Source organism: Pipistrellus hanaki, assembly GCF_964339955.1.
Source record: "Pipistrellus hanaki genome assembly, chromosome: 9".
Lineage (NCBI taxonomy): Eukaryota > Metazoa > Chordata > Mammalia > Chiroptera > Vespertilionidae > Pipistrellus > Pipistrellus hanaki.
This window is the reverse complement of record NC_140511.1, coordinates 66884504-66908811: the sequence shown is the minus strand read 5'-3', so window position 1 is coordinate 66908811 and position 24308 is coordinate 66884504. Positions and strand designations below refer to the sequence as shown.

The 24308-nt window shown below is 41.3% G+C and overlaps 1 protein-coding gene and 1 pseudogene across 10 annotated transcripts in view; one reads left to right on the top strand and one right to left on the bottom strand.

The window, feature by feature from the left end:
• The window catches only part of AMBRA1 (autophagy and beclin 1 regulator 1), a 161185-nt gene that overhangs the window by 97692 nt on the left and 39185 nt on the right, over positions 1-24308 (bottom strand). For 4 of the 9 annotated variants that reach the window (XM_084896077.1, XM_084896073.1, XM_084896075.1 and 1 more), the window contains one exon: positions 1582-1668. The exons of the other annotated variants lie outside the window; for them this stretch is intronic. In XM_084896077.1, the coding sequence (XP_084752203.1) occupies positions 1582-1668 (87 nt within the window). The remainder of the gene's footprint in view (positions 1-1581; positions 1669-24308) is intronic. 9 annotated transcript variants of the gene reach the window in all.
• On the top strand, positions 13693-14425 carry LOC311628685 (N-acylneuraminate-9-phosphatase-like; annotated as a pseudogene). The gene has a single exon. The product of its transcript is annotated as an N-acylneuraminate-9-phosphatase-like (transcript).

The following is a 24308-nucleotide window of genomic DNA, read 5'->3' as shown; positions in this document are numbered from 1 at the left end:
TATACATACTGTGCACAGGGTGAATCTAAGAGAAAAAAGAAATGAAGCCATCAGTAATGAGGTATCAATCCTCCCCCCACTGAAGAGCTGGATAACCCCATAAAATTCTGAAGTGTTACAAGTAAAAATTTTAAATGTTTTAATAAACCTTTAAGTTTTCTTAAAGATTTATTAAAACCTTCCCCTTTAAAAACACCTATTTTGTGCTCAAAGGGGATATGTGAAAACACACAACACTATAAAGTATGATACTTTCTGTTATTTGTTTCTCTGTTAGGAACAAATAACATGAAAGGAGGACAAGTTATGGTCTTTAAGAATTACTGGTAAACTGTCATGTTCTGGGGATGAGATTCCCACTGCTATCCTAAAAGAACTACAAGAAGTTCTCTATCTCAGTGTTTCAGAAAATTTTATTCATGTGAAAATATTCCTTTTCTTATTTAGGGCTATTACTTTTGATTATGATTACGAACTAAAATAAATGTTCTTGCTTCAGGCATCATTTAAACTGTCTACCTGTTTGAAAGTCCTCAATCCCCATGTTCCCTTATCCTTGGATTCGCCATTCCAAAGGAAGAGGATAATGGGGAACCTTTTCACTAGTATCTCAGAAAGAATGCTCAGCATCATGGGCTAACTGTGCCAACAAGATCATTCAATATCACTGGAATCAACTTGGTCTAAGGTTTTTCTAACTTGAAATTCTTAAACTAGAGCAAAGCTCATTTAGCTCTATGTGACCTGTATTAACTTGCCAGCCCCACCATTATCAACACTTTTCTTCTGGCAGAGCCTCACAGTGTGCTCTGGCACTGCTTAAGTGCAGGTTATCCCTCCTTTAGATCATTAACAATCAGTAAGTCCAACTGTGACAACCCCAAAGGGCTTCTCACTATAAACGTTCATCAACTCAAACACTCCAAACTTGGCACTCATTTACCAGTATCAGGTTAAGGCGGGTCTTCAACTCATTTGAAATTTTTTTTTAATCTCTTCAAGAATTTTTAAAATGTCTTCTAATCAGTATAAGTCAAGCATTTAATGAAGTTCCAACTTGTTATATTTAGTTCCATTTGTCAGTCATCTCTTCCTTCAGATAGTCTCAAAATATTCAACAACTAAATGAGCTTGATTTCTGCTTTCTTATATTCTACACTCTCTCAAATGAGAGCAAGAAGGATTCCTTTATGTTTGAATTTATAGGTAATTTCCCTATTAATAAATACTTTTATTTCCCTTTTGGCTGTCCATCTGAATGAAAACAGTCTCGCTGATCTAAGAGAAGAAATATATTCTATCCTATGACTCTGCCAGTGGCCTCCCCAGGTTCCTCCTCTAGTGTCACATTCACAGAAATGAGCCCCAAAGGATAAGAGCTCAGTCACAAGTCTGTCACCAGAGGTTCTGTTCACTTACCTGCAATACTTCCCAATCACCTGAACCACCTGTCTCAAAACTGTAACTCAAGAGTAAAAGAGCACCAGGACCAGAGAGGCACAAAATGGGGCTTCCAGCAATTGGCAACCCCAAGGGCAGCCCCGCCCCCCCACCTAGTGCCATTTCTCACTTCAGCCTTACCTCGCTGGGTCTGGGTAAATTGGGTGCTCTCTGGATCCTGCTCCATCATAACGGGATAATGAAATGAGGGAAGACTCCAGCAGCCTCCTAGCAGAGATTAAAAAAATGGCAATAATCCCTGTCAATTACCAACTCAGAGGTCATTCATTAAGGAAAATGGGGGGAAAGATAAATAACATCCCCCTTTGCAGCTAGCTAACACCTGCTATCTGGGATCACACCCTTCCTGCAAGCTAAGTACTTAGAGACATAAATAAGTGAAAAGCTACAGAGCTCCTACCCTGGATATGGCCACTGTATTGTGTAGAACTGGTCTTCAGTGAGAAATGAACAAGTGCTTCAGAGACATGATCTTATTTCTATTTGCAGTACCTCCAGGTGACAAATAGATTATGATCAACACATGAGGGGGAAATAAGGCATACTAGAGATTATCCTGTAGTGCCAACACTTTCTTGGTGTTCAGCACCTACATTTCATCCTAAGCCACATCACCTTATCTTCTACCCATCAATTCTGCTCATACCCTTTTGGAAAGAAAGGATGTAAGAAACAATGTCTGGGACTCTCTTAACAACTGACAAAAATTGCTAATTATAAAATCATAAGGTCATCTGATCATATGTGATACACTCTTTTTGATGGAATACTTTCCAATCACCTGAACCACCTGTCTCAAAACTATAACTCAAGAGTAAATGAGCACCAGCACCCGGGAAGTTAGGCATTACTGTATATACACGAGAACCCTGGGCTGTGTGGCACACAGCTTTAAGTGATAGCACTAAGCCTCCAGTGAAGGTCTGTCAACTCCAAAATGCTTCAAACCACTATGCTATACTGCAGGACCTTCTGCGCTCCAGGCAGATAAAAGTCAATATGTATCCACTGTGAATCCAAGCTAGAATGTGGGCTCAGTATTGGTGGACCTGACTATTTATTAAGAGTAGAAGAAATCTGGACTTTTGCATAAAATCTCCTGTTAAATTTTAGCTAACAGAGTGTTCCCTTTTTTGTACAACACAGGCCAGTTAAAAACACATCCGATCAACATGGCCACGGGCCCCCCAGTTTGCCACGTCTGCCACACTGTTTCCCAATTCAAATGTGCCTTGGCAGTCAATCAGGCTCCTGACATGGGACACGTTCCTAAGGAAATGGTCTCAGCAAGAAATGCACATTGCTCTTCTCAGACAGCATTTTGCTCTCTGGAAATAGGCCTCTGGCTCCCTGCCAGACTCTCTAAAGCAGAGCTGCAGAATAAGGACAGCAGCCACCAATCTTTTACAATTGAGTTAATTCAATTCATTGTTATTAAAACCGGCTGGCTTTGGCTATAGTCATGTGCGGTCACTTTATCCCTGCAACTGGCTGCAGAAGCATTTCCTCTAGCACAGTGGTCGGCAAACCGCAGCTCGCAAGTCACTTTGGCCCCTTGAGTGTGGCTCTTCCACAAAATACCACGGCCTGGGCGAATCTATTTTGAAGAAGTGGCGTTAGAAGAAGTTTAAGTTTAAAAAATTTGGCTCTCAAAAGAAATTTCAATCATTGTACTGTTGATATTTGGCTCTGTTGACTAATGAGTTTGCCGACCACTGCTCTAATAGCCTGAAAAAGAAGTACAACAGAGGCCCTGTCACCCTAGCTTGCTACCTTTCCCATCCAGAAAAACCCACTGTTAAATGACGTTTCCTCCCTAGACTAGGTTATAATCCCCACACTTAAAACCAGCCGAAACCGATTTGGCTCAGTGGATAGAGTGTCGACCTGCGGACTGTAAGGTCCCAGGTTCGATTCCGGTCAAAGGCATGTGCCTTGGTTGCGGGCACATCCCCACATCCCCAGTAGGGGGTGTGCAAGAGACAACTGATCAATGATTCTCTCTCATCGATGTTTCTAACTCTCTATCCCTCTCTCTTCCTCTCTGTAAAAAAATCAATAAAATATATTTTAAAACAAAAACACTTTAAACCAGTGATCGCCCACCTTTCGGACCTCACGGACCACTAGTGGTTTTTGGACCACCAACTGGCAACTGCTGCTTTAAACCATTCTACCAGTGAAGGGAGAATACAATAATAAAATATATCTTGCCCAGGAGGTGTGGCTCAGTACATTGAGCATCATCCCATGTATCAAGAGTCACTGGTTCAATTCCAGGTCAGGGCACATGCCTGAGTTTCAGGCTTAATCCCCAGTAGGGGGTGAGCAGGAGGCAATTGACTGATGTATCTTCTCTCTTCATCTCCCTTCCTCACTCTCTAAAATCAATAAAAAAATTTTTTTAAATAAATAAAAATAAAATACATCTTTCTGGTTGAAAATATGAATCCTCAATGCTATCACTATTTATAGCAGCAGAAATAGTGTTTCAATTCTAAGACATACTTTCCTCCCCACATTTTCTGTATTTGAAGTAGGAATGCTTCTTATAATAGTGTGACACGGTTTAATTAGCAGGACTGTCTTCCATTCACAGGGGCACATAAAACAACAGCATGTATTTGAGTCCTGAAATATAGAATGTGATAGGAAAGGGTAACAAGAGATACATAGATTGGAGAAAAAAAGAAAAGTGAAATTATGAGAACAGTATTTAGGGCATTTATGCAATCTTAAATAAATAATACTAATAAATTAGTTCTATAGGAATCAGGTGAATGGAAGCAAGATCTGGGAGCAGCTGTCTGCCCTGGAACACCCAGAAGCTTCTTCCATCCCAAAGGGCTCTGGAGTTTAGTCCTGAACATCACTGAGCCTGGTTGTGTTATCCTATAAATGGCGGCTTAAGAAGCAGAAGCCCTTTGGCAAGGAGCACCCTCCAGAGTGACCAACGTTTAACCTTAAGTATTTCTGCCTATAAAATGATCCTGCTAGGTTAGAAAGCCAATCTGACCCTTCACTATGCCAAGGAGTGAAAGTATTAAGAGAGATGAGATGACTTTTTAGGAATCCTATAAAGGAGAGTCTTGAACTAGAAGAGTTGAATTAGATAATTTCATTTTTAATGATTCCATTTTAAAATCCTGCAAAGTCTAATTCCCACCCTAACTTCCAGCTTACCTAAAAGACTTCTTTAAATCAGAGTAAAATCAAAATGTTAAGCTTTGTCTCTTGGGAGACCCTGATGAGGTTCTTTTGGAACATGCATCCCCTGTGCCTACTTACTACAGATCTGTTGGCACCATCTGTTCCCCAAGCAATACAGTGGACTGGCAAGTCATATATATGTGACATTTTAACTGCTAATACATGAAATCAGGAGAGCCAATTACTATGACTAGCACAAACCCCACATAGCACTGATGAAACATTAAATTCTCTACAGCTACAACACAAGAACTATCTTGAGGAATAAAAAATACTTTTCCACTGGAACCGATTTAGCTCAGTGGATAGAGCGTCTGCCTGCGGACTGAAAGGTTCCAGGTTCAATTCCAGTCAAGGGCATGTACCTTGGTTGCAGGCAAATCCCCAGTAAGGGGTGGGCAAGAGGCAACTGATCAATGATTCTCTCTCATCAATGTTTCTAACTCTCTATCCCTTTCTCTTCCTCTCTGTAAAAAATAAAATATTTTTAAAAAAAACTTTTCCAATTGGTGTTGAATAAAGTAAGAAATATAGTAGACAAGTAAATATCACAACTCCTACGAATGCCAAAGAAAGAGATTTCTCTCCTACAGTTAGCCTTTTTCAAAGAACCTTCAATATCCTAAAGCCAACAAACATGTTCAGATATTCTGCAATCACTGTAAACAAATAATTGCCAGAACTCGGTGACCTAAAATAAAAAGCCTGCGCCTCGAAGCTAAGATGTCACTGATGTCCATGATATAGAGTAATTTCTCAGCCTGGCCTTGGTGTCTGGATGACACCTGCTATTTCAGTTCAGGGGAGCTAAACCCAAACTAATAGCATCCCTCTACGTAGGAAATAAAATCCAAATTCCTCAGCTTGGCACTCAAAGCTGTAAAGCCAAATTTCTCATTCCTTCTGGATATACTGTATGCTCTGGCTCAGTGGATTTCAAAGTTTTTGGTTTCAGAACTCCATTAACAGTCTTAAAAATTATTGAGGACCCCCCAAAGAGATTTTTTTTATAGAGTTTTATCTACTAACTAGAGGCCCAGTGCAAGAATTCGTGCACCAGTGGGGTTCCTCAGCCTGGCCTGCGGGATCGGGCCAAAACTGGCTCTCCCAATATCCCCTGAGGGGTCCCAGATTGCAAGAGGGCACAGGCCAGGCTGAGGGACCCCACTGGTGCACAACTGAGGCCTGGGAGGGACTGAAGGAGGGCTCCAGGATGCATCCAGCCCATCTCACTCAGTCCCAATCAGCCACACCCCAGCAGCAAGCTAACCTACCAGTCAGAGCATCTGCCCCCTGGTGGTCGTGCACAGTAGTTGAGTGGCCTTAGCATATCACCAGCATATTATGCTTTGATTGGTTGAACAGCCAACTGGACAACTGAACACTTAGCATACTAGGCTTTTATTATAGAGGATATTGACTATATTTGAAATTAGTACAAAAAATTTTAATACACAAACATACAGTTTACTAGCCAACATACATTACATGGTCATGTAGCCTCTAGAGAACTCCATTGAACACTCATAAAAGAATGAAAAGTGAAAAAGAAAGGACAGCCGAAACCGGTTTGGCTCAGTGGATAGAGCATTGGCCTGCGGACTGAAAGGTCCCAGGTTCAATTCTGGTCAAGGGCATGTACCTTGGTTGTGGGCACATCCCCAGTAGGGGGTGTGCAAGAGGCAGCTGATTAATGATTCTCTTATTGATGTTTCTAACTCTCTATCCCTCTCTCTTCCTCTGTAAAAAAATCAATAAAATCTTAAAAAAAAAAAAAAAAAAAAAAAGAAAGAAAGAAAAGAAAAGAAAGAAAAAAAGAAAAGAAAAGAAAAGAAAAGAAAAGGAAAAGGAAAAGAAAGAACAGCATTTCAGTTCTGACTTAAGAGATCCCAGGCCACACTTTGGGAAACATTGCTCTAGCAAAACTAAACACCCTCACTGTCTATTTATGTATTTTGCTTAGCCATTTCTTCTTTCTGGAAAGTTCTTCCCCCTCTCTACCTGTAAAAATCCTTCACAGCTCAAATACCTGACTCTGCCAGCCAGAAGTTAATCCTCTCTTCCCCAATACTCCATTACATTCTGAAACCTTTCTTAAAAGGCCTTGTTCTTGAGTCACCTTGTACTGAAGTTACTTGTGTTTGATCTCTGTTGCTGGCAACACGCTATAAGAAAGCAGGTACTGGGTACAAGTCACCTTTTTATCTTCCTAAAATTCACATTCTAATTAACACATAATAGGAGACCAGTAGATACCTAAGATAACAAATCAACAGGCCCAAGTAGATTTGGAAGAATAAGCAGACATCTGATTGCTCCTGTGACTTTCATACGTTGCAAGATGTCCAAAAACTCACACTGAAATTCCTGAAGGAACAAATAATTTTCAGAAATTATTTGTATCATCCTTCATCCCTTTGGTCATTTAAGGTTAAAGTGCTGACATAATTGTCCTGATAAACGCAGCACAGTCTGGTCCCTAAGTGACTTATCCTATCTATACTAATAAAAGGATAGTATGCTAATCAGACTGGAAAGACCAGACATCTTCCGGATGTCCAGAACTCCATTAGGACAAAGCCACGGTGGCTGCGGAAGCCAAGCAAGGGCAGGCAGCAGTGGTGGCCCACAGAGGTGGCGGCAGCAGGGTGATGGGGGTAGCACCTTCCCCTGATAGGCCCAGTCCCAGGGTCCTGGTCCCAGGAGCAGCAAGCCCAGCTTCTGGTTGAGCCACGATCCGTGGGCCCCCGCCTCCGCCCCTGCTCAGCCAGAAGCCAGGCTCATGGCTGGTGAGCACAGTGGAGGTTGTGTAAGCTTCTCCAGCCTCCAAGGAAGGCAGGCAATAAGGAATAGAGGGTCCTGAACTATGGAGGGATGGCTGAGTTCCAGCTTAAGCCCAATCCCCCGGGAGTCCTGGACTATGAGAAGGCACAGGCTGGGCTGAACCCCCTCCCCCATACATAAGTTTTGTGTACCAGGCCTCTAGTCCTATATAATAAAAGGCTAATAGGCAAATTGTCCCCTCATCCTGGAGTGGGGTGGGGCTGGTTGGCCAACTGCCCACAGCCCCACCCTCAGCTGGCCCACCCAATTGACCCCAATAGGGGCAGGCTGGCCGGTCCCCAACCATGCACAAATTCGTGCACCAGGCCTCTAGTTAAATCATAAAGTCAGAGTCTGGCTACTTGCCTGGGAAACTACCACTGATACTCCTGGACAGTGTATTGCCAAGGGACCCCACAGGAGAAAGAGGGCAATGTTTTCAGGGGGACGAAGGAACAGGAGGCCACGGAAACCAGGATGGACTCTTGCCTTCTTCACTTCTGAATCCTGCTCTAAAAGCTCCAGATCTCTGCCTTGGTGCATGCCTGGGCTGGGAAATGACAAGCCCTAATTCTTTGTAAAAAATAATTGTGTGTTCTGAAACGACACCTCTATTATGATTTTCAAATTGACATCTCTGCTTTAAAGCGGAGGCATCAGAACCTCCCCATTTCACACACTGGCAATTATCACTTAAGTTATTCAACGATAGGTACTCATCTGATCACTGCAGGGCCCCCCAGTTTCTAGGGGAGTACTTGTAAGCAAATGGTGCAGTTGCTAGCAGAGCCTGGCAGGCAATCCCTGCTCCTTGCTGTGGGGTAGACCAAGGCAAGGTAAAGCAAGGTGGCACTCCTAAAAGGCTAATAACCTCAGGGAAAAGCCAGATATACTACAGAAAGAACTCACAACCCACACTGTGTGGATCGGCCTTATTTTACTATCATCAAGCACAAACAATGTGCTACACCAGAAAAGCTTTAAAGCAAGCATGTCAAGCTAGCGGCCGCCAGCAAGTTTGACATGCTTGCTTTAAAGTATCTTTACAAAACATTAATGTATCCCTCTGTGTAATGAGCAATAGATGGTAAAACATCAGAGCACAACATAATCACATACCAAAAGGGAAGAAGTTGAAAACAGAATTCTTATGCAGTGTGCAAATGTGTATCTAGGTATACAAAAATCTTGTCTGAAAAGCCAGCCAGATCCTTCTGAGAACATCTGACCTTCTGTTGTTTGGTGGATAGTTACTTTCATCAACTGTAAAATGATTGGATGGTAGTATGCTTAGCTCTTTTATATCCTCAACACATTGCACTACAGTTATGATTTAAAAAATGGTTTTTGTCAGCATCTGAACTCAAATGTCCAAGGTCATCTATATAGATATATTTACTCTGCCTCCAAATCCATTTTCTCTGGGAGAATTGGGTGGTGTGCTCACTGACCACAGACTTTTTTTTTTTCAACTAGGAATTTAGATCAGAGGCTTTTCACTAAAGATTGAGTAAGTATATCAATGACAAGTTCCACAGGTATTTCTGATACTCACATGCACACACCCCCTCCCCCCCAAACAGCAGCTGTAATGTACAGGTTTAGACTTTAATTAAGAGGCAGTGAATCCTGATTGACTGCCCCCTCCCAATCAATAAGAGATTTACAGAATCAATAATCCTGAATTCTCAGATAATTTTGTTCAGAACAGACATTCCAAAAACAGTCTATCTCTAAACCCACTAATTCAATAAGAATACATTGGTAGAATCATTTGTTGTTCAGTAACAGCAAACCTGTACATTCCCTCTTGGGTTATTTTTCACATTCATGTTCCTGACCTAAAATTGAAAAAACCCTCAACTAAGGACATTTGCTCTTAAGTGACAGGCTACTGACCCTGGTATATTGCAACACTGTATAATATGAAGCAAAACCTTAAAGCCAACATCAGGTAGGCAAAGAGTTAGTCAATAAAGCCTTACAAGAATGAGAAAAAAGCAATGCAGTGGGCTGGGGCATTTACTAGTATTAACCACTAGAGGCTCAGTGCACAAATTCCTGCATGGGTGTGGTCCCTAGGTCTGGCATGGAAGGGCAGGTCCCAGCTGTCCTCTGGACCCTTGGCAGCACCTGGGCCCCCTGCTCGCATCTGCCTTAGCCTGGTACTGCCTGCTCACCTGCTCCACCATCCCACCACTGTCCCGCTATCAGGGTTAGCAGCACCTCCACTGCTGCCCACTGCCAGTGCCACATCACCAATGCTCACCATGTTCCATGCTGCCCTAGTGGTCAGTGCACATCATAGCAAGAAGTTGAACTGTCGAACTCCCGGTCTCCTGGTTTCCTGCTCTCCTGGTCTCCCCAAACGACAACCCAAGGGGACAATTTGCACAGTGGACTTTTATTGTATAGGATAGGCAAAGAAACAGCCTTCCGGGCTCATGTCTGTTCCAAGTAATGAGGTTTCTGGAATCTACAGAAATAGACAAGAGGACAATCTCCAAACAACCCATCATTAGTCCTCGAGCTAAAACAAAATCCACTTTTCTTACACCCTGGGTTCATTCTGAACTGCTTCTCTTGGTGACATATGATTTTCACTACTTCACCTCTGGGGGTTTACTTGCCCTTTCAGCCTGTTCCTGACTTCAGCAACCTTCTTGATTCCATTTGGACTCAGGATTTGACTTCAGACATGAAATAATTTCTCCACCATTTCCCTCTGTCTAGACAACATGAAATTGTCATAAATGACACCTAAAGTACAATTAGTAGTGAAACAGCAATTTCCACTCTGCTCCCCCATTCCCCAAAGAATCACATCCCAAAAGAATCACACATTAACATCCTCCGGCATGTCAATCAATACCACCCAGAAGATTAACTCTGTGGAGCCTGGAAGCCATTTAATTCCCAGCATGCTAAGTATTTATTCATTTTCCCCTTCTACTATAATTAGAAAGTAAATTAAGTTCTTTTCACTAGCACTAATGGTTATAATCTCAAAGATCTGGATGCCTGCTGAATGGATACCTGTGTAAAAAGTCCTTATAGCCCTAACCAGTTTTGCCCAGTGGTTAAAGTGTCAGCCTGTGGACTGAAGGGTTGCAGGTTCAATTTCTGATCAAGGTCACATACTTGGGATGCAGGTTCGATCCCAGGCCCTAGTAGGGGCACATGCAGGAGATAACCAATCGATGTGTCTCACACCGATGTGTTTCTCTCTCTCTTTCTCTTTCCCCCTTCCTTCCTTCCACTCTTTCTAAAGAGCAATGAAAAAAATATCCTCAAGTGAAAACTGTTTAAAAAAAAAAAAAAAAAAAAAAGTCTGCTGGAGAGGCCACATGAAGAAAGAAAGCCCTGAGACATTAAGAGAGAAAAAGGTTGCAGGAACCGGTTTGGCTCAGTGGATTGAGCATCGGCCTGCGAACTGAAAGGTCCCAGGTTCAATTCCAGTCAGGGGCATGTACCTTGGTAGCGGGCACATCACCAGTAGGAGGTGTGCAGGAGGCAGCTGATTGATGTTTCTAACTCTCTATCCCTCTCCCTTCCTCTCTGTAAAAAATCAATAAAATATATATATATATATATATATATATATATATATATATATATATATATTTTTTTTTTTTTTTTTTTTTTTTTAAAAGAGGGGAAAAGGCTTCATTGTCCCAACTGAACCTCCAAATGTCTAACTCCAGACAGACCCCAAATAAGACCAACAGAACTTCCCGGCTGAGCCCCGTCTACCCAAAGAACAATGAAAGATAATAAACTGTCTTTTTTAAGTCATTAAGTTTTGTTGTGTGGTTTGTTATACATCAACAGATAAAGGAAATAGTTCCTGTTTTTGTAGAACTTTCAAGCTGGTCACAACAGCCAAACTAAGTCCATGAAGTTAGCTTACAAGCCTAAAGTAATCACAGCTGTTCTCAAAGGAACCTTGGCCACCAAAGCAAAACATCAAACAAGACATTTGGAAACAGACCTTGAACTATAAAACTCAGTGCAAACTTGCTCACAGTTGTCTGTCCAAAGCATGAGATCTTGGTATTGGTAAGGAGGATAACTGAATTTCGAAAAACTTGCTATTCTTTCCTCTCTATCTCAATCAGGCTCTCCATCTTTCTGAAACACTTCTGACCTGCATGCAGAAGGTAGCCCTAGAATTTGGGAAATTAAAGCTATCTGTAGCCGAAACCGGTTTGGCTCAGTGGATAAAGCGTCGGCCTGTGGACTGAAAGGTCCCAGGTTTGATTCCGGTCAGGGGCATGTACCTGAGTTGCGGGCACATCCCCTGTAGAGGGTGTGTAGGAGGCAGCTGGTCAATGTTTCTCTCTCATTGATGTTTCTAGCTCGCTCGCTCTCTCTCTCTCTCTCTCTCTCTCTCTCCCCCTTCCTTTCTGTAAAAAATCAATAAAATATATTTTTTTTAAAAAATAAAGCTATTTGTACTCCCTTATCACAATGCAGGACCAGTTTTTTGGGGTTGTTTTTTTTGTTTGTTTTTGCACAAATCACTACAGAGGAGTGCAGGAAAAATGAATATTCCATTCCCCTATTATAGATCAAACTAGTTTTGTATTATTCAACTTTCTAAAATAGAACCTAGTGTGTCTGCAGTAAGTGACTAATGGAAGTAACCTGTACCAGCCCTACCTCAATAGCCCTTTGTTATCGTCCCTTTACAAGGCACCTCACATTCTTATGTACTTAGTTTACTCCAATTTTAAATGGTGAGATTTCAGATACCCCATGGAGACTGACATCCAAAAAATGATAACAGACAAGAAAGAAAACAACCTGCAGGGAATATGTCATGGCAAAATAAAAGATTCTCTGTTTTGGCTTTATTATTGGTGTGTGTGTGTGTGTGTGTGTGTGTGTGTTTTGTTTGGTTTTTTAGCAGAGTAATAATGGAAAGAGAAAAGAGAGTGCATTTCTTGGCAAGTCACCAAGTGGTACTCACACCACTGGTGGTCTGTGAGGTCCGAAAGGTTGGCTGGTTTAACCTATTTAATCCTCACACACACTTTAAAAAAAAGTCCTCACCCAAGTATATGTTTATTGACTTCACAGGGAGCATGGGGAGAGGATGAGGGAGAGAGAAAGAATCACAAAAGTGAGAGAGAAACACTAATTAGCTGTACCCCTTCAATTCCCCCATATGCACCCAGACCAGGGATCAAACCCACAACCCAGGTATATAGGGAATCGAACCTGTAGCCCTTTTGGTACATGAGATGTTCTTCCAACCAACCGAGCAACTGGGACGGTCCAAATACACAATTTTACAATTGAGGAAGTTGAGGTTTAGAGAGGCTACTTAACCTGCCTGTGGTTATACAATAAAGCCAGATGAATGAATAAAGAAAATGTGGTATAGCCATAGCCAGTTTGGTTCAGTGGATAGAGCATCTGCCTGCAGACTGAAGGGTCCCGAGTTCAATTCCAGTCAAGGGCACACACCTAGATTGCAGGCTAGGTACGTGGGAGGCAACCAATCGATGTGTCTCACATCGATGTTTCTCTCTCTCTCTCTCTGTCTCTCCCTCTCCCTTCCACTCTCTCAAAAAAGAAAAGAAAATCCCACCGAAACCAGTTTGGCTCAGTGGATAGAACCTTGGCCTGCAGACTGAAGTGTCCCAGGTTCGATTCCGGTCAAGGGAATGTACTTGGGTTGGGGGCACATCCCCAGTAGGAGGTGTGCAGGAGGCAGCTGGTTGATGTTTCTCTCTCATCGATGTTTCTAGCTTTCTATCACGCTCCCTTCTCCTCTGTAAAAAATCAATAAAATATATATATTTTAAAAATCCTATCATATGATACAATATAGATGATCTTTGAGAACATTATACTAAGTGAAATAAGCCAATCACAAAAAGACATAGGCATGATTCCATTTATATGAAGTATCTAAAGTCATCAAACTCATAGAAAAAGAAAAGAGAATGGTGGTTACCAGGGGACAGGGGCAGGAAAATGAATTGTTCAATAAATACAGTGTTTCTCTAATGCAAAAAACAAAAGTTCTAGAGATCTGTTGTACAACTATATGCATATACTTAAATAATACTGTACATTTAAAAATAAGAGGGTAAATTTGTTTTGTTTTTAAATTATACACACACACAAAAATAATGTAGTCCATGGGCCTGCCTTATGCATGCGCCGCTGTCATATTCTGTAAGTAGGATGGGGCTAGGCATGCAACCTGTTTTCTTTGACCTGGACAGCAAGCTCATTAACATGACCCCAGCAAGTAGAAAAGGTAGTAAAGTCCTCACAATCAAAATATTATTACAAAAAAGAGGCTGAAATCATTTGTGACAAACTTCAAATTAAACTCAGCAAGGAATGTTTCCATCCTCACAATACATGCATTACTGACCTAGGGACTTCCAACTGGGAAGAAGCAATTCAAGAAACAAAGGGTGGTGTGGCCAATAGGAAATTGGCTAAAGAATGTTATTTTTTGTGGAAATCTACACACTTACAGAATATGACTCTAGCAGAAGATGTCTAAGCCATGCTTACTGAACTTGGAAAGGAAATCTGCCTTTTATTAACAAATGGAGACAGACAGACCCAAAGGAAGAAGATAGAAGCCTGTGCCTGTCAGTCCTGTTTTGATGCTACTATTGTAGGTGGAGAACAGAAAGAAGAGAATCCAGCCCTTTCATATTTTATTACTGCTGTGATCTCCTTGGAGTATAGCCTGGGACTGTGTGATGGCTGGTGACACACTAGAAATTGATACAGAAAGAGGCCTCAATGCATGGCTGAAAGCAATAGTCTGGACAAATAAAGATAGAATAAGTGTCACTGAAATCATAGCCCATGCCACATTATATGGTTTCTTCTGAGCTACAGTTACGTATCTGCTCTCTTACAAAATACAGACTACAAAGTCAGTATGTCAGCTTAAAGCAAATAAAAGGACAGGGTTTTGTACTTACAGGATTTGAACTAAGGAAAGTTAAGGCATTCCATATATTCAGACCCAGAATAATTTACTTATGATTTAATAGCCAACCAACAATTGACTGGTATTTATATCTGGAAATCTAAAATAAATTAATGTTACTTTTAGTAGTGTGATTGAGAAAACATGAATATATTATTTGTTATTAAAATATATTATCTGTAACTTGAAGTTTTTAAAAATTCATTTTATTAATCTTTTAGCATCTTGAATCCAAGAAGATACCAAGCAGGATCATTTATTCATGGGTGCACAAATACAGGTTTTATGAACTGGCTTAAAATAAGATTATTTTTTTAAAATAGACATTTTAAAATATATGTAACAGAAGTTTACCAGAGCAACTGGATCTGGATAATATGAAATATGTACTATGTCACATGCAAATCAAGGCATTTCATAGTGAGATTATTTTGTATATTTTTGAAAATATATATACCATTTTTGCCTACTTTAAATGTATACTTTAAATGCCTACTTTAAATGTATACTTTTTTCATGTATTTAATTATCTTTGGGGGGAGGGGAGCCTCCAACTTTCCCATGGTGTAAACATGACAAATAAATTCCTCCAGTAAAAAAAAAAATCTGGCCGAGACTGGTTTGGCTCAGTGGATAGAGCATTGGCTTGGGGACTAAGGGTCCCGGGTTCGATTCCGGTCAAGGGCATGTACCTTGGTTGCGGGCACATCCCCAGTAGGGGGTGTGCAAGAGGCAGCTGCTCGATGATTCTCTCTCATCGATGTTTCTAACTCTCTATCCCTCTCTATTCCTCTCTGTATAAATCAATAAAATATAATTAAAAAAAAAAAGAAAAAAAAATCTGTTAAAATCAGCATGTCATGCTCCTTTTCCATGACATTACCACATCTCTCCAGAGTGAGCTTGTAGTTTCCTGTTAGTCTTTCCCTGCTATGGAAGTATTTTTACTATCTTTTCCCAGGCACACAATGGAGTTGAGGGGACTAGACTGCCTTGATGAAGATAAGCCACAAAAAGTCATTTTCCTTTTGTAGATATATCAGAGTAGAATTGTCTTGATACAGCCTAACCAGGCACTTCTACCCCTACCCTCCATCTATTCTGACTAAAATAGTTTCACCCATATGATGAAAGCTAACAGAAAATTAGTTTTTGCTATGAACCATTTTCAGGGTGCTATTTAAATATTTGATTGGCTCTTCTTGACGTTACCATCTGCCTTAAATCTCCTGTTCTTCAGATTTGGGGAAATATATTATTGTTTCACCAATTTCTGTATCCAATTCAGGGTTCACTTTGAACTTACTAATTAATTACTCCATTGCAAAAAATCTTGTGATTAGAAAAGTTTTCCTAATAGTCTCATGATTTCACCAATTTTAGAGTAAAATATTTAATTAAGGAAACAAGAAATAACAACTTGGGTTGTTTTTTGGTAGCGTGTTTTTTAAAAACGTTTGGATAGCCCACTCCCTCTGTGTGTAGGGCCGCCCCCCGGAATTAGCTGTCCTCGGGACCTCCAGACATGTCCAAAGTGAAGAGCCGGAAGAAGTCGGGGCCCAAGGGCGCGCCCGCGGATCCCGGGATCCCGGGAAGCGGAGTGCGGGCGGGAAGAGCGACGAGGCGCAGGCCGCTGCAAGCGAGGGCTGGGTGGACACCCGGACCGGCGGGAGCCTGCTGTCGCTGGGCGTGAGCCTGGGCCTGGCCTGGTAAGTGGACGCGAGGCCCAAGTCCGCCCTCCAGGGGGTCGGGTGCCCCGCTCCTGTCGGAATCCCGCCCTGGTCCCACCCGGCTGGGCATCCTCACGTCTCCAGACACATCTCCAAGCCCCCACCCCCTCACCCCACCCTCCCGCACCCCCCCCTGGTTTTAAGGCTTCTGTTCCTCTGCCTCGACCTCAAACAAGGGTCAACCCAACTTCTTTCTTTCGATCTTTCCCTGGAACTTGTTTTAACTTTGCACTAGGATCCTGTCCGGATCACTCCACTGGAGTGGAGGGAAGGTTTGGAACGAGTCAGCCATTTCTTATGAGAACAGATCCGGCCAAACTTTTATTCAGTGCCTGCTACACTTCAGAAGCTTTACCGGTTTTTTGTTTTTTTTATAAACACGTTATTCCATCCAATCGCTATGCATTTGTCCGGGACAGATTTGCCCCGCCCTATTATACATGCCTAATGCCTAATGGCAACGTTTGCAATCTTTAAAGAATTCATTATAATCTCAAAGCAACAAATGTTCACGATTATATCTAAGTTTGGAGGATTTCTCATCTTCTGATCAATGTGCGTGCGTTATGAATTTAAAGTCTATTCCTAAGCTGCAGATCGAATTTTGGTGCTGGAAAGCTACAAAAGTATGTAGCACTGGTGATAAGACACAATTTACATTAGACTTTCCCTCCATTTTTCATTGATTTTTAAGGTATTTTGAAAATAGCTATTCATCTTCAAAAGTAATCAAATTCTAGAAGGGGCCCTGGACATCCTGTAGTCTAGAACATTTTTCATGCTAGTAAGTTTTGAAAAGTACTTCAGTGGTGACTCATCCTAAGTTGAACTTAAAATATTTGTCACAGTAAAAAATAAATAAATAAAAATAAAAACTTTTGAATAAAAAACTATCAAAGTAAAATAATAGACTCTGATAGGATTTGTATGACTTTTTCAAGTATCCTATTTTTCTGTTACTTAGATTCTAGATTATGCCTCTCCATGAACCTATTTCTTTAGTCAATTATTTCCTGACTACTACCAGGAACAGAACTTTCTGCCATTGTACAAAAGCCCTTGTTGTGTTTACTTCTCTTGATTTTTAAAAATGTGACTGTGCCATTGACTGTCCCAAGGTTGCTATAAAGCTAAACATTTGTGAATAGAGTATGTTTGTGTGTAGTTCCAGGTATGGTACACATGTGACTTCAATTATATTTTAACTACTTAAAAATTGTTAAGTTGGAGGATCTTGATAGAAAAATAATTATGTGCACAACTTCTCTAACAGATGATCTGTGATACTGAGGATTTATCCTTTAAGCTATCTCACAGATAAATGAAGGTAGCACCACATCATTACCCTAACTGGAAAAGGCTCATCACTGGTAGATCACAGTGGCAGATCTCAACAAGATAGTTCCTACGATGTTAAGTGAGAAGTTCTTCAACAAAAGTGACCTGGGGAATGGGAAATAAAATAATTGTGTTTCTCTGTCTTCACAGTTTGTATTCTGTACAGTTCAGTAATGCAATATTACTTTCCATCTACACCTGTCCTCAAGGAAGGACTTTGTGGTTTTCTACCTCCTGAATGGAATGTTACAGAAGACACTGAGAAACCTTGGAATAGACCTATGGTTTTATTAATGTTTTTTGCTTTAGAATAATATTCCTTAAAATTAAAAAGGAAAAACAAAAGGAAAATTAAAAATGCAAATGGGTTTTATCTGCCATCAGAACAAAGAAAATAAATATAAGCTATTTTGCTGAAGGAAAATGGTGATAGCAGGGAGATAGGGAAAAACTGAGAAATATATGTGGACATGTGTAGGGGAGGAAAATTAAAAGAGACAAAAAGTTTGACACTCAAACCCTCTGATGCAGCAAAGGAAAAGGGGCACAATGTTATTAACAAGCTGCAATTCTCTTTCTATAACAAGGCCATACTTTCAGTCTTTTATTCCTTTATCATTAAAATTTCCTACTCCTTCTCTAAATTGACTTTTCATTTTCTAGCAGGTGACACTCAAATCAAGCATCCTTTTCACTGGAACCCACCCCTCTGTCCAAGACACTCTGCTCACATCAGATACGTCAGAATGGAATTGTCCTGATACAGCCTAACCAGGGAGAGATGCAAGCATTCTTCTCTAATATTTTATTTCACATAGTTCATCATTAAAGGATGGCTGCTTTCATGCTGCATAACCTGACATAACAGAGATCTGCTCACTAAAGTGCACCCTAGCCAGCAAAGAGCTTGGCACCTCCACTTTCCCTCTTTGGAAACAGAGGAGGAGTTTATTAATTGTTGCTATTAAAAAGTCAGGCAGCTTCTCCGTTGAGGGGGCTGTCAGCATGTCAGCCTCCAGCAGGAGGACAGCCCCTTGTGGATGAATTAGGCAGGATGTAATGGGTACAGGAGAGGGTATTGCCATGTCCAGTGCCTCCCCCTGGTGGAGCCAAATGATAGGGCACCCAGGAGATTCTTGCTTACACATAAACACCAACACTTTTTGCTTGAACTAATGGAATGGTAACCAACATGAAATGGGAATTAAGTAAAGTCAGCCTCGTGCAGGTTAAGTTACAAAGAAAGTCCAGGCCTTGAGTAAAGGGATAACTACTCAACTCCTGCTTATTGCTATTTCAGGGAGTAAAAGCCAGATCCTTCCATGTTTTCCAATAGAATCCAGAAATCTGTATTTGTGTGGGGGAAAAGTGAAATTATAGAAACCTTATACGGGCCAAACAAACATACCTGAAGGTTGCTTTGCACTCTCTGGGCTAACATAACAGGCTCACACACCAAAGCCAAAGTCGTGCACATGGAAACGTTTTCAGGAATACTACTCCCAAGAAGGATGTGCTGGATTCTCACTCTACCCATATAGATATAACAAACCCAAGAAGATGAAGGGAAGCTACCTGCACAGTTCTACTGAGCTGGGACTAATTACAATAAGAAAAATATATTATGAAAACAAAACTCCATACACCTGATGTTATTGTCTTAGCAAAACCTCCAACGCACCCTTTAGAGCACAACTCTAAATAAATACAGTAGAGAGGGCGATCTGAAGGGGAATAATGAGTACATGGGAAACTACTCCCAATGTATTTGCAGCACACATATGGATCCCACTGTTGTCCCTGTAGCACCCCAGCACTCTGAGATGACAGAAGTGATTACATCTTTTCCACTTCTCAGAGCAACTACAGAGCACACAGCCTGTTCTACACCATTTTGCTTCAAAGAGAGGGATGATGGGGGATAATTTAGATCAGCCTGACAGGCACTAATTTGACCTGCAGTTGGGGAAGGGCTGCCTGTCAGGCATACTGCCCTGGAGGACCTAGAGGTGTGCATTCTCCCCAGCTACAAACAATTCCCCAGACAAATAGTATAGGAAACAAGAAGCTCTTTATGCACTTACTAGTATGCCTGCTCTTAACCATCAAAATAGTCTTTCAAGCCTTAACCGGTTTGGCTCAATGGACAGAGTGTTCGCTTGCGGACTTAAGGGTCCCAGGTTAGATTATGGTCAAGGGCATGTACCTTGGTTGCAAGCACATACCCAGTAGGGGGTGTGCAGGAGGCGGCTGACTGATGTTTCTCTCTCATCAGTGTTTCTAACTCTCTCCCCCTCTCCTTTCCTTTCTGCAAAAAATCAATTTAAAAAAATTTTAACAGTCTTTCAAGAACCAATACTTTAGCCGAAACCGGTTTGGCTCAGTGGACAGAGCGTCAGCCTGCGTACTGAAGGGTCCCAGGTTCGATTCTGGTCAAGGGGCACTTACCTTGGTTGCGGGCACATCCCCAGTAGGGGTGTGCAGGAAGCAGCCGATCAATGTTTCTCTCTCATCTATGTTTCTAACTTCCTATCCCTCTCCCTTCCTCTCTATAAAAAATCAAGAAAATATATTTAACAAACAAAAACCAAAAACAATACTTTGGCTCAGGGAATAGAGCATAGGCCTGCAGACAAGCAAAGGGCACACCGTACTTTGGCTGCAGGCTCCTCCCTAGCCTGGGCCCTGGTTGGGGCGCATGCAGGAAGCAACTAATCTATGTCTTCCTCTCACATCGATGTTTTTCTGTCTCGCCCTCTCTCTCCCACTCTCTCTAAAAGATCAATGGAAAAATATTCTCAGGTGAGGCCAATACTTAGGACATCTTGTCCAAAGTAGATGGAGAGGAGCCCCTTACCTAGTTCTTCTGGGCCCTAATTATCATACCTTCTATTACTATCGCACCTAACTCTCTTCCAAATCACATTCACATAAAGTAAGGATTGGTAAACCACTGTCTGTCAGCCAGATCTGGCCTGCTGCCTGTTTTTGCACAGCCCACAAGCTAAGAATGGTTTTTATATTTTTAAATAGCTTAAAAAAATAAATAAATAAATCAAAAGTAGACTATTTCATGACACGTGAAAATTATATGAAAATAACGTGTCCAAAAATAAAGTTTTATTGGAACACAGCCACGCTCATTCATTTACATATTGTCTATGGTTGCTTTCATGTTACAAGGGCAAAGTTCAATATTGCAACAGAGACTGTATAGCCTACAAAGCCTAAAATATTTACTATCTTGTCCTTTCACAGAAAAACTTTGCCAACCCTTAGAGAGAATATAAGTAGGGATTACACAGAGTTCAAAAAGGTTCAGGTTGGGCAGATGAGCAGTAAAGGTGAAAAAGATTAACCACAATGATACCTCTCTATTCCACCCTATCCTCATTCTCATATTGCCAAAGAGAGAAATTAGTTTTCTAAATACTCCAAACGACAAATAAATCAAATATCTAACTGTTACTGACTTATAGTGGGGTAAGAGATATCTGGATTCTCCCAATCATTTAACAAGACCCAGAAGACTATATGTGGCCCAAAGTCAGTAAGCAGAGAATGCCATAAATGGAGCCAGTTTGTTATATCTCCCTCATATAAGGCTGTTGAGAAGAAAAATAAGCAAACATCTCCAAGTGGCAGATATTCAGAATTACTAAAACATAAGTAAGTCCTTCTCAATCTTGAAGAACACAGACCTGAAAAACTCAGTGTTAGAATTTACTTCTGAGAACCTTAAAATCTTATAGGAAAAGAAAGAAGAAGAAAAAAACCCACAGCATTAGGAGCCCCAAATCTATGAAATTATGAATACCTATAAAATTATGTCCACTAAAATAAATAGAAAAGGGCATTTTACACATCTTAAAAGAGTAAGAATGAATACTATACAATTAAACCTTCATCTATCTTTAACAATATTCATACTCTTTGGCCCTATCAACTATGCTTCTAAAAGTTCTTCCTCTCTAGAAACACCTGCACAAGTACACAAGGAATTGCAGCATTGTTTGTGAAAGCAAAAAACAGAAACAACCCAGATCCTACAAACTGAGAACATGTTTAATTATGGTGCATCCAATTGTGGGAACACTATGCCATTGTTAAAAGAATATAACAGATCTAGATAGATCAACATGGAAAAATGTCCAATATAGTAACTGAAAAGTATAAATAAGTGATGGACAGAAGATTTAGTATGATAGATCCCATTTTTACAAATAAAGGAAAAAATTTCTGGCATTAACACAAATTGTTAACAGTGGTTAACAATGTTGAGGACATTTAGTTTATATATCACACATTTCTGTAATGTTTGGATTCTTGAATTTGTATTAATTTTGTAAGTAGAAAAAATAGGCACCTCAAATTTTCCATTTATGACCCCTTGCTCACTGTAAATTTTTCAGCCTCTTCCTTCTGAACAGTTTCAGTAATATACCATCATAGTTGGAGAGGTGGCAAGGCTTTGTTGTAAATATGCTACTAAGAGGTTTTATTTTATTTATTTACTAAAGTCTCAGTGCACAAAATTCATGCATGGGGGGAGGGTGTCCTCTCATCCCACCCTGCACCCTCTCCAATCCAGGACCCATCGGGGGATGTCCGACTGCCAGTTGAGGCCCGACTCCTGGCATCAGGCCTAAACCAGCAGTCGGATATCCCTCTCACAATATGGGATTGTTGGCTTCTAACTGCTCATCTGCCTGCCTGCCTGCCTTATCGCCTCTACTGGACCCCCGCCCCCTGCCAGCCTGATCGTCCTTAACTGCCTCCCCAGCTGGCCTGGTAACTCCCAACTGCCCTCCCCCCCTTGCCAACCTGGTTGCCCCTAACTGCCCTCCCCCACCCCGCTGGCCTGGTTGCCCCATGCAGTCGTTTGTTCAGTTGTTTGTTCAGTCAACTGAACTGTTGTTCAGTCGTTTGCTCGTCCCTCACTAACCCCCCTGTCTGCCTGGTCACCCACAAAGCCTGATGTTCAGTAGTCTGTCCGGTTGTTTTTGGTCGTGATGGCCCCTGGCTTTTTATATATTAGGATTTAGCAATTCGTCATCCACATATTTAAGGCCTATTTAACTCTGACACACTCACTGACTCTCACCTTCAGGACAACGAATATACAAGTTGAAACAGAGGAATAAGTTCTCAGTCTTCTGAGCTCAAGTTATAGAAGGTGTCTTCCATGTACTCTAGGCCCAATCGGTAGTCAGCAGACCACTAGTGGTCCAGGAAGTTCGAAAGGTTGGCGACCGCTGTTCTAGGCCTGTGGTCGGCAAACTGCGGCTCTCGAGCCACATGTGGTTCTTTGGCCCCTTGAGTGTGGCTCTTCCACAAAATACCATGGCCTACGCAAGTCTATTTTGAAGTGGCATTAGAAGAAGTTTAAGTTTAAAAAATTTGGCTCTCAAAAGAAATTTCAATTGTTGTACGGAGGGTACTTGGCTCTGTTGACTGAGTTTGCCAACCACGGCTCAAGGCAATGCAGCTGCATTTATTCAACACGTACTTTTTGAGCCAACGACTCTCTATAAAACTAAAAATTACTATCAAGTTATTTTTTTTCTTTTTTACTAAAAAGGACAAAAAGGATTACACTGCATATCGAATCATAGGGGATGTCATTTCAATCCCATTTGTTCAACTCAACTACCATTTAATGAGCACCTACTATGTGCCAGGTATTCTAAGTACAACAGGCATAGCCACTGCCTTTAGAGAGCTTTTTGGTGGAAAGGAAAACAAATACTTTCTGCCATAGGTGCAATTTCATATATACGTAGTACACTACACAAGCAGCAAAGAAGAGGAAGTGATTAATTCGACAGACAGGGAAGGTTTCCTGAAGGAAAGGGTGACAGCTGTGCTAGATTTTGAATAATAAACTATGTATACTCCCCATCCAAAGAAATTGGGAGGGATTTTAGATAAATAAACCCCTTAAGCCAGTTAGGCCAGTGACACACACAAAAAAGTACACAAGTTGGTCCTAATCAGTTTGGCTCAGTGATTGGCCCTCGGACTGAAGGGTTCTGGGTTCATTTTCGGTCAAGGACATGTACCTTGGTTGCAGGCTCAATTTCTGGCCCCGGTGAGGGCTCTCTCTGTCTCTCCCTCTCCTTTCCACTCTCTCGAAAAACCAACAAGAAGCCCTTGCTGTTTTGGCTCAGTGGTTAAGAGCATCAGCTTACCAACAGAAGGATCCTTGGTTTGATTCCAGTTAAGGGCACATGCCTGGGTTGTGGGCTCGATCCCCATTAGAGGATGTGCAAGAGGCAGCTCATCAATGGTTCTCTCTCATCACTGATGTTTCTATCTCTCTCTCCCAATGGAAAATATCCTCAGGTTAGATTAACAACAATAAAAATATTCAAATTGGATCCCTCTCTGTATTATAATCAAGCTGAGAAAACTGGTATCTTCCTAATTTCTGATTCCTTCTCCCTCTGTGAACTTACAACTAGCCCTGCAGACATATCCATTTATTTCTATCAATGATGTTTCTGCTAAAAGTTCCCTGGAGCATCCCCATGTGAGCAGAGCTAAAGGATCAAACAAATTAGTGGACCTATGAAGCTTCAAAAGGCTTCAAATTGCTCCAAATTCCTAAGCAATCCCCTTACAAAAGTCTTTAAACACACACACACACACACACACACACACACACACAAACAAAACAAAACAAAAAAAAAACCCTTAGATATCAATGAGGGCTTCCAACTCTAATCTTTGATGTTTTAGGCCAAATTTTATGCTATAACCAATGTCCTCCCCAA